We start from the raw sequence: 13,429 nt of genomic DNA, 5'->3' as shown, positions 1-13,429 counted from the left end.
AAAAGGGACTCCTGGGCAGAGCAGGGCCTGCACAAGCAGGTGTGGAGTGGCCTGAGCAAGGCAGTGAGAACAGGCTGGCTTTTATACAGGGCGGGACTGGATGTGGGCTGGAATTTGCAAAGTTTAAATTTCCCACTGGCTCCAAAGGTGTACATGAGGCCCTCTCATCAGCCTTTCCAGACGTGGGGCCAAAGTGGACAGAGAAGTGAGGCTTAAAAAGAAGTCAGACATCACAACTGGAGTCAGACTCTTTATTACAAATAGATACTATCAACAGTTTACCAATTAGTAAATTTAAGCATAGAGAAGTTAAAATGCCTAATGTCACATAAATAGCAAATGGTAGCCTTTCCTCATTCACTACATTCTCTAGTGTGAATCTGTAGAATTTCAAGGTTTGAATCATGATAGAAAACTTTTCTACATTCACTGTCAATTTTTTTCAGTATTAAATTTTCTGATTCTGAATGTCAGGTAAAAGGAAATGCCACATCCACTGTATTTTACTCTACCATGAAACCTGATGATCTGTGACAAAGGAACAGCAAACAAAGGGTTTCCTACAGTAATTATGTCAGATTATGAACTCTCTGATGTTGAGTAAGGTGTGCCAACTGTCTAAAGGCCTTCCCACATTCCTTACATTCATAGGGTTTCTCACCAGTATGGATGCTATGATGTCGGGTCAGTTCTGAGCCACGGATAAAGGCTTTCCCACATTCCTTACATTTATAGGGTTTCTTGGCAGTATGAATTCGCTGATGTTGAGTAAGTTGTGAGGCACAAACAAAGGCCTTCCCACATTGTGCACATTCATAGGATTTCTCACCAGTATGAATTTGGTGATGTTGAAAAAGTTGGGAACCACAAATAAAGGCCTTCCCACATTCTTTACATTCATAGTGTTTCATACCAGGATGAGTTCTCTGGTGTTCAGTAAGCTGTGAGCCACGAAGAAAGGCCTTCCCACATTCCCTACACTGATAAGGTTTCTCACCAGTATGAAGTCGCTGATGTTGACCAAGTTGTGAACGCAGTCTAAAGGCCTTCCCACATTCCTTACAACCATAGGGCTTCTCACCAGTATGGATTCTCTGATGTCGAGTGAGTTCTGAGCCACAAATAAAAGATTTCCCACATTCCTTACAGTTATAAGGCTTGTCACCAGTATGAATCCTCTGATGTCGAGTAAGGTGTGCAGATTGTCTAAAGGCCTTCCCACATTCCTGACATTCATAGGGTTTCTCATCTGTATGAATTCTCTGATGTTGAATAAGATGTGAGCCACGAATAAAAGCTTTTCCACATTCCTTGCATTCATAGTGCTTCTCACCAGTATGAATTCTCTGATGTTCAGTAAGATAGGAAAAATGACTAAAGACCTTCCCACATTCCTTACATTTATATGGTTTCTCACCAATATAAATTCCTCGCTGTTGCATAAGTCTTGAGCCATAAATAAAGGCCTTCCCACATTCTTTGAATTCATGGAGTTTCTCTCCAGAATAAATTCGCTGATGTAGAGTAAGAGATGTCTGCAGGCTCAAAGTTGGCATTTTTTCATAAGTCATTAATGCTTGCCCCAAATATCCCTCTTGATTTATCTCTTGCCTCTCAAACTGGCCTTTGCATTCCCAGTCCTCTCTGATACTGGAGCCCACAAGGCTCTGACTTTTTTCCATTATCATCCATTGGGATGATGTTACTTCATTGATTTCTTTTTGCAGACACAATTCATTGGTCTTACATCTGAACTCCAAGTCTGAAAGATAACCAGAAAGTAAACACATGGTGTTTCCTCTTTGGGGTGAAATAAAAGTTCTGTGGTAGAAATTGGGGAAAAACTGAAAATAACGTCCATAAGAAGTAAACATGGCCTTCAATTTGAAAAAGAGGTCAAGAGCATAAACACTTAAGAAAGATGAAGGAGGCTGTTAGGAAAACAGGTTAAGTCAGTAGCTCCTAAATTCAGATGTAGACTAGAATCACATAGTCTATTAAAAACTTGGATGTCAATTAAGTAAATAAGAATTTACAGGGCCGGCCCCGTGGCTTAGCGGTTAAGTGCCCGTGCCCCGCTGCTGGCAGCCCGGGTTCGGATCCCGGGCATGCACCGACGCACCACTTCTCCGGCCGTGCTGAGGCCGTGTCCCACATACAGCAACTAGAAGGATGTGCAGCTATGACATACAACTATCTACTGGGGCTTTGGGGGAAAAATAAATAAATAAATTAAATTAAAAAAAAATTTTAAACTTCAAAAAAAAAAAAAAAAGAATTTACACCAATAGGTCTTGGGTTTCCTATTTTGAATACGTTCAACCAGCCAATTCTGATATTGCACAAAATTTAAGAATCCCACCTAGAATTTTTCAATGGTTTCCAACTGCACTTAGGATAAAATCCAAACTCCTTACCAGTTTATAAGATCCTCCATAATCTTATCTTTTCTTTGACATATCTCAATCAAAATCCTATCCAACATCTTCTTGACCCACTTCTCCCCACTGTTCATTATGTACCAAATATTCATCATCTCTGAGCATCTGAAATAAGCCAAGTCCTTTACCTTTTCAAAATGTTCCACCGACTGTTTAATTTGTTAGAAATTCTCTAAACTTGGCTCTTTGCATGGCTGGCTTCATATCATACTATAAGACACTTCCTTAGAAAGGTTGAGCTAGCCAACCCTATCTAAATTCACTTCTTCATTCTCTATCTCATAGTATTTTCTCTATCATTGCAATTTTCTGTATTTTAGAAGTATACAATGATTTATTCCTATGTAATCTTTTATTTTCTTACTGTTAAAGCTCTTAAGGGGCAGGAACAATGCCTGTTTCACTCAACAAAGAATAACCAAATCTTACGCATAAAAGGTATTCCATAGATAGTTGTTTAATGAATGAATCACTGCATTAATGAAAGAGAATTATTATAGGGATAAAGGGAAATATTATACAGATATAGAACTAGGAAAGGTATTTAAAACTATAACAATCATTTGTGCTTATAATTATAGAATAGTTAGAATAGAAACCTCTGTCCCTGATTTTAATCTCTCTCACATCACCGAAAAGATAATACATGCTCTTTACTTCATCAATTCCCTCAGAGACTAAAACAAAATCACAACCAAAGCTAGATTATTAAATGATGCAAATGGAAAAATGTTATTATATCTACCTAAATACCCATCCATCCAATTGTTTCGCCCTTTAACATATACCTGTACCAATGATCACGGCAATCATTTACGTATAGTCACAACTTTTTTTTTTGTTTCCCTATTTCAACCACTATAGTGAGGTACCTTTTCTTTTAATCTTCCCTTGAATTTGCAGTATTACCCAGCCTTCCTTCCAATACACAATCTATTTTGTTCCTCCAAGGCCTTTCTCAGGACCTCCCTTCCACTCCTTTCTCACCAAAACCACTATATTTTTATATTAAGTATTATTTTTTCCAGGCATTACAATAGGTTTGAAGCATAATAAAAGGCCTATGTAATGTTAAGCAAAGGGACTTGAGAATGTTGGGAGACTAGGATCACCAATGATTTGGTAGAATGAGTCTTGGTAGCCTGGAGCACTGGGAACTCTATAACAAAGGGTATACTGGGTGTAAGCTGAAGGAAATAATGGAGAATGGCAATCTAGGTAATGGAACAGACAGAATATTCTAAGATGCTGAGTTGAGTATAGAATGATTACAACACAAATACTGCTGTGACTACAGTATGGTACGTTTTGTGGATCTGATGAAACTATCATTTGGTGTAGATGCTATAAAGGTTGTCCTTGAAACAATACAGAAGGGAACTCAGACAAAGTCTCTAGCAATAAATGATTTGACAGTAAAAGCTGAGAAATGGTTCAAAGTAAAAGAAAGAGTAGTAATGAGATTTAGTGAGAACACAGGATTCAGACAGACCAGCATTTCAGACTCCTGCTCTGTTGATGATTATCGTTAAGCTATAAGACATATAGTTAAAGACAAAATACAGCCTGAGTTCAAAATAATCCTCCCAATACATATTCAGGACTACAGGTTTTTTGCTTAATGTTATCAATCTTACCTTTCCTTTCTTCCATACTGAAAATCTTGATTTTAAAAGACTTCCACCAAATTGCTCATTTATTTTATTCCACACTACGCACACAACATTCTCAGAATAACAATATCAACACTGCTACCACTAATATGGTTACTAAAAACAATGTATGGTGGGTTTTTTTTGTAGTTTCTTTTGTTCTTAGGATATGTAACCACCGGATACACATTTAGATTAAGTTGTTTCATTTCTCCTTTGGTTTCAGGAATTTTTTGAAAGTTAATTTTGTTTTACAATTGTGTAACATTTATATAGTTCCCAACTCAAACCTACAAAACAAAGTATAGTGAAAGAAGTCCTCTTCATCCTACTCCTTTCCCCTCTCTTGTAGGTAACAACTAAAAAGACTTTTAAAAAAACTACAGTATCCTTCCTGTTTTCGATAAATAGCAGCATATTTTATATAATCAGAGCTTGGCCTTAGTTCTCTCATTTTGATTTATGATACATAAACACTTGAACATGCACACATCCATATCTTTTATTTACAGTCTTTCACTACATATACCATTTTTACTTATTCTTTATCTTTCCATATTTGGTCAAGTTTACATTTTTGATCCAATGGTATTTATCCTAATAAATTTACATAATAACTGTTGTCCTCTTTTTATTTTGCTATTATCTACTGGTTTCCTAACATGAGAAATACTGAAAATAACTACTAACCTCTTCTCCCCCACCTAGCCTCTGATTTAAAAGAATTACTCCCTGTTAATATCTATAAGGTAATTTTCAAGCTTATTGTATTTTTCATATACTCCCCACATTCTCACCCTACTTCTTGGAGAATTATATCCACATATTTACCATATCTAAGTAATAATACTATACTCTCCTCCTTAATACCACCACTTGGTATTAGATATACAGGTTATTATATATTTAATGCTCACCCAGTCCTTAGGTTGATGTCTCTCTATTTTAGTTTTCTGAAGCTCATTTTCTGGTTGATCCCTCAGGAAGGGGTTAGGGAAATAATATTCCCTAAGCTTCTCCATGTATATAACAATTTGGCTAGATGTAAAATTCTTAGCCCAAAATTTATGTCTTTGTATAACTTAAATAGAAAAATATACATTGTCTTCTGGAATAAAGCTTTGCTGTAGAAAGGTCAGATGACAATCTGATTTTCCTTTCAAGTGACTGGTCTTTATGCTTAGATGCCAAAGGTATGATTTTCCTGGGCACATGGTATACTCTCTCAAAACATACTTTAAATCTTTTTCTTAATTTTAGTTATCTTGAATCATTCTTGGCAATTGTTCTGTTGACTGCACAATTATTGCAAGTCTTAATGAAGATCTTCATTGCCTATCTTGTATATCTATCATTTTCTCTCTAATCCTTTTTCTCTCGTTCATTTATCCTTGATTTTGAAATTTTTTTCTCCTTTCCATCTCCTATTACTCCTAAGGCATCATTTCTTGCATGTTTTCATTTTTGTTTTCCTTCTAGTTTGGTCTTCTCTTCTGAAATGGTTTTTTATTTTATTTCTAATTCTTTCCTGAGTTCTTTTCAAATTTTCTCTCTGAGTTCTTGTAATACTGTTGTATTGTTCTTTCAGAATGTCTGCCATTTTCTGAAATTTTTTAGCTAGTTTTGAAACATTATGACACAGTATGTAGATATGACTTGCTGGTGTGCCTTCCATTGTTTACAGGAATGTTGTTTTATTCCTTATTCTCTTTTATCTTAAAGCAATTTTGTACAAGGTTAAACTACAATCTTTTCCTATTGCTCTTATTTAACTTTTTAAAAATTTTAGGGGCTGGCCCCACGGCGTAGCAGTTAAGTGCACACGCTCTGCTGCTGGTGGCCTGGGTTCGGATCCCAGGCGCACACCGATGCACCACTCGTCAGGCCATGCTGTGGCAGCGTCCCATATAAAGTGGAGGAAGATGGGCTCGGATGTTAGCCCAGGGCCAGCCTTCCTCAGCAAAAAAAAAAAGAGGAGGATTGGTGGATGTTAGCTCAGGGCTGATCTTCCTCACACACACAAAAAAATTTTAAATTAACATACAGTAAAGCTTTCTTGGGTACAGTTCTAAGATTTTAATACACGTAGAGATTCATGTAACCACAGTAATGATACAGAATAGTTCCATCACCCCTCCCAAAACTCCCTCAGGCTATCCCTTTATACTCACCCCCTCCCCATGTCCCTAATCCTTGGCAAACACTGATCTGTTCTCTATCTCTATATATTTTTCTCATTTCCACATTGTTATATAAATGGAATTATATAGTAACCTTTAGACATTTTTTTCCATTCAGCATTATACACTTGAGATCCATGCAAGTTGCTTCATATACTTATAATTCATTCCTTTTTATTGCTAAATAGTATTCCATTGTGTGGATATGCCATTCACTTGAAGGATATTTGTGCTGTTTTCAGTTTTGGGCAATCATGAACAGAGCTACTACAAACATCCATGTATAACTTTTTGTGTGAACATAAGTTTCCATTTCTCTAGGGTACTCAGTAGGATTGCTGGGTCATGTATGTTTAACTTCATAAGAAATTGCCAAACTCTTTTCCAAAGTGACTAGGCCATTTTGCATTCCCTCTAGCAATGTATGAGAGTTCCAGTTGCTCAATATCCTTGTCAACACTCGGTATTGGCAGTATATTTTATTTTAGCAATTCTAATAGGTGTGTAGGAGTATCTCATCATGGTTTTAACGTGCATTTTCTCAATGGCTAACAATGTTGAACATCTTTTCATTGTTTATTTGCCATCCATATATCCTCTTTGATGAAGTGTCTGTTCAAGTCTTCCTCTCTGACTCATAGTTTGACTCATAGGTTATTTAGAAGTGTGTTGTTTCATTTCCATGTGTTTGGAGGTGTTCCCCTTATCTTTCTGTTATTGATTTCTCATTTAATCCCATTATGGTCAAGGAACATAAGATGTATGATTTAAATTCTTTTCAGTTTAAAGTTTGCTTTATGATCCAAGATAGTCTATTTTGGTGAATGTTTCATGCACACTTGAGAAGAGTGTGTATTCTAAGATTGTTGGGTAAAGTATACTATAAATATTGAGTATATCCATTTGCATGACTGTATTGTTTAGTTCTTCCATATACTTGCTGATTTTCTGTCTATTAGTTCTATCAATTACTGAGAGAGGCATGTTGAAGTCTCTATTTAAAATTGTGGATATACCTATTCTCCTTTCAGTTCTGTAAGTTTTTGTTGCATGTATTTTGAAGCTATGTTGTTAGGTACATACATATTAAGGATTATTATGTCTTCTCAGTGAACTGACCCTTTCATCATTATGTAATGTTCCTCTTTATCCCTGGTAATTTTCTTTGCTCTTAAGTCTGTTTGCTATTAGTATAACCACTTCAGTTTTCTTTTTATTAGTGTTTGCGTGGTATATCTTTTTCTATCCTTTTACTTTTAATCTACCTATATTTGAAGTGAGTTTCTTATAGACAGTATATAGTTCAATCACGTATTTTTATCCATTTGGACAATCCCAGTTTTTTAATTGGTGTATTTAGCCATCTGCATTTAATGTAATTACTAATGTTTGGATTCAGGTCAACTATTTTATTATTTCTTTTCTATGTGTGTCCTGTGTTTTTCATTTCTCTGTTTCCACCTTCCTGCCTCCATTTGTGTTAACTGACACTTTTTTTTGCCCATCAACCTTTTTTTTAAAGTTGTGATAAAATATACATAACAAAATTTACCATCTTAACCATTTTTAAGTGTATAGCTCAGTAGTGTTAAGTATATTAACACATTGTTGTGTAAACAATCTCCAGAACTTTTTCATCTTGCAAAACTGAAACTCTATACCCATTAAACACACAACTTCCCATTTCTCCCTACTCCCATCCCCTGGCAACCACCATTCTACTTTCTGTCTCTCTGAGTTTGACTACTCCAGATACCTTAGAAAACGAAATCATACAGTCTGTCTTTTTGTGACTGGCTTATTTCACTTAGCATAATGTCCTCAAGGTTCATCCATGTAGTATGTGTCAAAATTTCCTTCTTTTTTAAGGCTGAATAATATTTCATTTTATGTTTATACCACATTTTGTTTATCTGTTCATCTGTTGATAGACATCTAACCAGGTTACTCCCATGTTTTAGCTACTGTGAATAATGCTCCTATGAACAAGTGTGTACAAATTTCTGTTCAGGTCCCTGCTTTCAACTCTTTTGGGTATACCCCCAGAAATGGTATTGCTAGATCATATGGTAACTGAACACTTCTCAGTATTCCATTTTAATTCTCTTACTCATTTGTAACTGAGATGAAGGTTATTCTGCATTTAGGAGGAAGGGTTGGGCCAGGGTAGCTTTTATAGCTTCTCAGCATTAAAGCTCCTTTGCTATGGTTTTCTATGAAGTGATAAAAACTGTGGTCTTAAATACTTCTTGAAATCTGCATCCTCTGCTCCCTCCTCTACATTATCTAGACCACCTTCTCCCTTTGCCCCTATTGTCCCTGTCCTGTTGTTAAATTTGGATTCTACTCCCAGAAATGTCTCCTCTGTAGTACATATTGTCCTACTACAGGCATCTGTGGTTTGGTTTCAAGAGCTGATGGGGCCCAGCCTGCTCTGAGACCTTCAGCTGTGCTGGACTTACCTTGCATTCACCTGCCTTCCAGTTTCAGCTGCTGCTCTCAGGCTGGCCTGCTACACTTTCCAGTGAGTAAATTTGTGATTTGAGGGTTCTCTTCTTCTTAGAGCTGTCAGACACTCCAGACTTTGCTTCTACTTCATCCCACAAAAGCTGCAGACACCAAAAGGATCTGGGGGCTGTCAGTTTATTCCCAATTAAGCCTCTTTTAGGGTTCAAGGGGATGACTTGTCACTTAGCTTTGATGTAGATGTTACCTGTGGACTTGTATTTTGCTCTCTTAGTTGCTTTACTATTTGGTTTGTTTGTTTTGTTTGGTGGGAGATGGGGAAGATTCAAGGAAAGCAAAAACATTACATATCCACTCCCACCATTTTTCCAGAATTCTCTTCCACTTTTTTTCAAAGGCATTTCAATCAGGAATGATTTTTGTTTCCTAACTCTACTGAAAAAACCACTCTTTCTAAGATCACCAAAACCCTCCCTTTTGTTAAATCTAGTGGTCAGTTACCATTCTGCCAGCAGCATGTGACAGCTAATTTACTGGTACACCCATGCCTTCCTTGGTCATTTTCCCATTCTACTCACCAGTCTTTCTTAGCCTCTTTACAATACCATCGAGGGTGACCAACTATCTTGGTTTGCCTGGGACTGTCCTAGTTTTAGCACTGAAAAGTCCTACATCCTGGAAAACTCCAGTCTCGGGCAAACCAGGACGTTGGTCAACCTACTTTACCACCCTGCTTTCCTGACTTCTAAGTAGAAGAACGTCTCAGAGCACAGCCCCTGACCCTCTTCTCCTCTCAGTATTTTACTCAGTTATCAAGTGATCTCATTCAGTCCTATGGCTTAATAAACTATCCATATGCTGATGATTCCCAGCTCTACCCTCTCTACTCTGCCAGAGACTCACATATCCAACTACTATTGATCGTGTTGGCTCAACCTTTAAAAAGTAACCTAAATCTAATAATTTTCTCAATATTTCTACTGTTAACATAATAGGTGGCAGCAAATTTTTTCTTAAAGAGCCAGGTAGTAAATAATTTAGGCTTGCAAGCCATACAGTCTCTACTGCAACTACTCAACTCGGCCACTGTAGCACAAAAGCAGCCATAGACAATACATAAATGAATAGATGTAGCTATGTTCCCATAATTTATTTACAAAAACAGGCAGCTGGCTCACAGGCCATACATAGTTTGCTGACCCAGTAGTCTAATCTATCATTATCTCATGTGTGAATTACTTTACAGCATCCTAATTGGTCACCTTATTCCTACTTTTAGCTTCACTAATAGTCAGAAAGTATTTTTTGTTAAGAAATACATATAAACAAGAGTGTTTTTGTGCATTTGTATATATATATTTTTTAAAAAGGTATAAAGAATGATGAACACCATGTATCTAGCACTAAGCTTAAAAAAGAAAACATTACAAATATTATTGATGCTCCCTGTATATCCTTCTAAAGCAAATCGTTCTCACTTTCCTGTACCCTACAGGTAACCAGTATTTTGAACTTTGTATTTCTCATTCCCCTTCTTTTTATTATTGTTTTACTATATATATGTGAATCCTTATTTAAAATACTGTGCAGTTTAACAAAATTTGAACATTATATAAATAGCATCGTACTACCAGTTTTCTGTAACTGTTTTTTATGGTCAACCTGATGCATTAGCTATAGTTCATTCACTTCATAACAGTTTGGTTTTATGCAGCATACAATAGAAATTGGGTGATTTATTGATCTATTTGGCTGTTGATGGACATTTCGATTGTTTCTAGTATTTTGCAAACATCACTGGTACTAACATTCTTATTCATCTCTCCCATTAGAATCTCTGCTTCTAGCTATATGGTACACTATATCTGTTATGAAAAGTAGTCTGGGTTGCAAAACCCCTAAAAGCTGGATATATCAAAACAAACATATCTTTAAACTTAGTGTTGAGCTTTCAAAAAAGTAATGGAAATCCCTAAGGGCAAAAACAATATAAACATACAAAACACAGAAAAGAAAACTGAAACTGGAGTGGCAAGCAAACCCAGAAACTGAAACTATCTTGGCAGGAAATCCCAACAATGGAAACCAAGAGCTTTGTGGGTTAATATCCATGTGAGGGAACAGAAGGTTAAGACTCAAAACCATGCAAGGTGAAGCCCTAAACCTGAGACAGCAGCATAAACCCAGACCTTCAAAGAAGCCACACCCAGGATTAAAGAGTGAGCTAGAAAAAGTGTCTCCTGCCAGATAAGGGAGCTGACAAGTAAATTTGCTTTCCTCTGCCATGGTTCTAGATTTCCCCACCACCATCAAAAAAAAGTCTCACCTGAGACTTAATAATTAAGGTCTGTCCTCACATAGGATTGGGGTTTGAATTTACACTACCTGTCAGGTACACCTCCAGCTGAGAAATTAATTAAAGAATTAATTAATTCTACCTGGTCTCTGGTAGAAACAAACAAATAATCTTCTAGAGGAATGCTTCCAACCCAGATCCTTCAAGACTTCCCCTCATCAAATTCAGCCACATAGAAATTCCAATCAAAAGTAACCAAAGACTAGCAGAAATAAACCACCATGTATGAGCATTAGCAGAAATAACAAACAAAAGTTTGACACCACCAGCCACTTCAGATACTTAGTAAGAGAGAAATAATATAATTCACTATATGAAATACATACATATTTAAAGATAAAGTCAAAAAAGTAACAAAGTACCCAAGTATCAACAAGTACACCAAGTACCCAAACCTTGATTTCTATAATATTCTCCAAGAAATGGAACCAGGGCTCCTTGAAGAAATTGCTGATTTTAGGACTGGAACAGGAAATATATATGAGGAGCCTGGAGCATCTTATATGCTAGAAGTAAGGAAATACTCCCAAAAAACCCACAGTGATGGGGTACATCAAAAGGACTCAGAAGCCAACTGAAAGAGCTCCCGATGGCCAAAGCTAGAACAATTCAATTTGAGCAACAAAATAAATAAAGTAATATTTTAACTCAAAGTATAAAATATTCATGAGTCCATACTGATATAAATAAATGATTGCATAAATAAATAAATGGAGAATAAACAAATCACCTGTACAGAATAATTCTAAATAACTTATATAGATACTCCGCCCAAGGAGGCAGCACATAACTCCCATTCCTTAAGTGTGGATTGTGCATAGTGTCTTCCTTCCAAAAACTACAGTATGGAAAGGGGGGAAAAAGAGTAATTTGACAGTAGAGAAACCTGACCAACACTACCTCAGCCAGGTGATCAAGGTGATCATCAGTGTTAAGTCTTGTTAATATGCACCCAGGAGATGATATGGTGAGGATGGCACTGTACCTCTGTGGTCTTCCTCCCAAAAACCCATAACCCCATCTAATCACGCAAAAAGTACCAGACAAGTCTCAAAAAGGGGCAATCGATAAAATACCCAACCAGTACTCCTCAAAACTGTCAAGGTCATCACAAAGAAAGAAAGTCTGAGAAACTGTCACAGCCAAGAGAATCCAAAGGAGACATGACACCTAGATGTATGTGGTATCCTGGATGGGGTCCCAGAACAGGAAAAAAGGGACATTAGGTAAAAACTAAGGAAACCCGAGCAAAGTAGGGGCTTTCATTAATAATAATGCATCAACTTTTGTTTGTTAATTGTGAAAAATGTACACAGGAAAGATATTAATAACAGGGGTAACAGTGTGGGGTATATGGGAAATTGCTGTACTATCTTCACGGGTTTTCTGTAAATCTAAAACTAAAAGTTCATTTTTTTAAAAAATTGAGAAAGTAACAACTGATTAGCAAAATGACGAGGCAAAAATTTTTTAAAGATTCAAATGAAACTTCTAAAAATAACAAAATGAAATAATTGAAATTTAAAAGTCAATGGATGAACTGGAAATATTAAAATGCAGTCATGACATGGTTTTTTTCAAATACTTCCATATTCTATCCTTTGAAGTCTTAGAAACAATGACCAATCCAGCAGCACGAGCAGGCTAACAACTAGATTGCTGTTTCTAAATACCATTTCTCACTCCAAAGAATCAGGGCTCCTTGGAGCATGTCCGAGACAGGGCAGAAAATGTATATTACGTGCCTGGAGCAAAGTGGCACACTAGAAAAGCAAAGAAACTATCAAAGACTCCTAGGGTCACATCAAAAAGACTCAGGAACCAATCTGAAGAGGCTCCCACTGGTCAAAGATGGGACAATTTGAGCATGAATTTAAGAATAACAACTGTACTATAATAACTGAGGAAACACCAAAAACTTTTTAAATCTATGCGTTCATAATGATAATTTAAAAATTCTTTGGTATTTTTTAGAGGATGAAATCAAGAATGGCTGCTAACATCACAAAAAGAGAAACAACTGGACATTATATGCTTCCTGATGAAACACACAATACCGAGACAGCTTGCTTACAGGAAACAAAGGGAATAAAGGGGAGGAGGTACATGTTAACAGGACAGATGTTTCTTCAACATATAAATTACAAGGAGAAAAAGAGAGGGAAAGGAATCAACAGCAACAAAACCTCAATGGAACGGTTAAATAGCAAAACAGCTACAGCTCATGAGAGAATCGGGGACTAGATGATTGCTCTGAAGCAATTTTATATCATGCAATACATAGAGAAAAAGAGACTGGAATATGAAAGCGAGGTTATGAGTCATTAAGAAAAG

General features: G+C 36.5%; 1 protein-coding gene across 5 annotated transcripts in view; it reads right to left on the bottom strand.

The window, feature by feature from the left end:
• Nucleotides 1-237: 237 nt before the first annotated feature.
• Nucleotides 238-13,429, bottom strand: part of LOC101394099 (uncharacterized) — a 42,702-nt gene continuing 29,510 nt past the window's right edge. For all 5 annotated transcript variants that reach the window (XM_087422212.1, XM_087422210.1, XM_087422209.1 and 2 more), the window contains one exon: nt 238-1,762. In XM_087422212.1, coding sequence (XP_087278338.1) covers nt 570-1,762 — 1,193 coding nt within the window. In that variant the 3' untranslated portion in view covers nt 238-569. The remainder of the gene's footprint in view (nt 1,763-13,429) is intronic.

The sequence above is a fragment of the Ceratotherium simum genome, chromosome 33, assembly GCF_057802395.1.
Source record: "Ceratotherium simum simum isolate JZ-2026a chromosome 33, ASM5780239v1, whole genome shotgun sequence".
Lineage (NCBI taxonomy): Eukaryota > Metazoa > Chordata > Mammalia > Perissodactyla > Rhinocerotidae > Ceratotherium > Ceratotherium simum.
The sequence above is the reverse complement of the archived record's forward strand: the minus strand, read 5'-3'. Positions and strand labels throughout refer to the sequence as shown.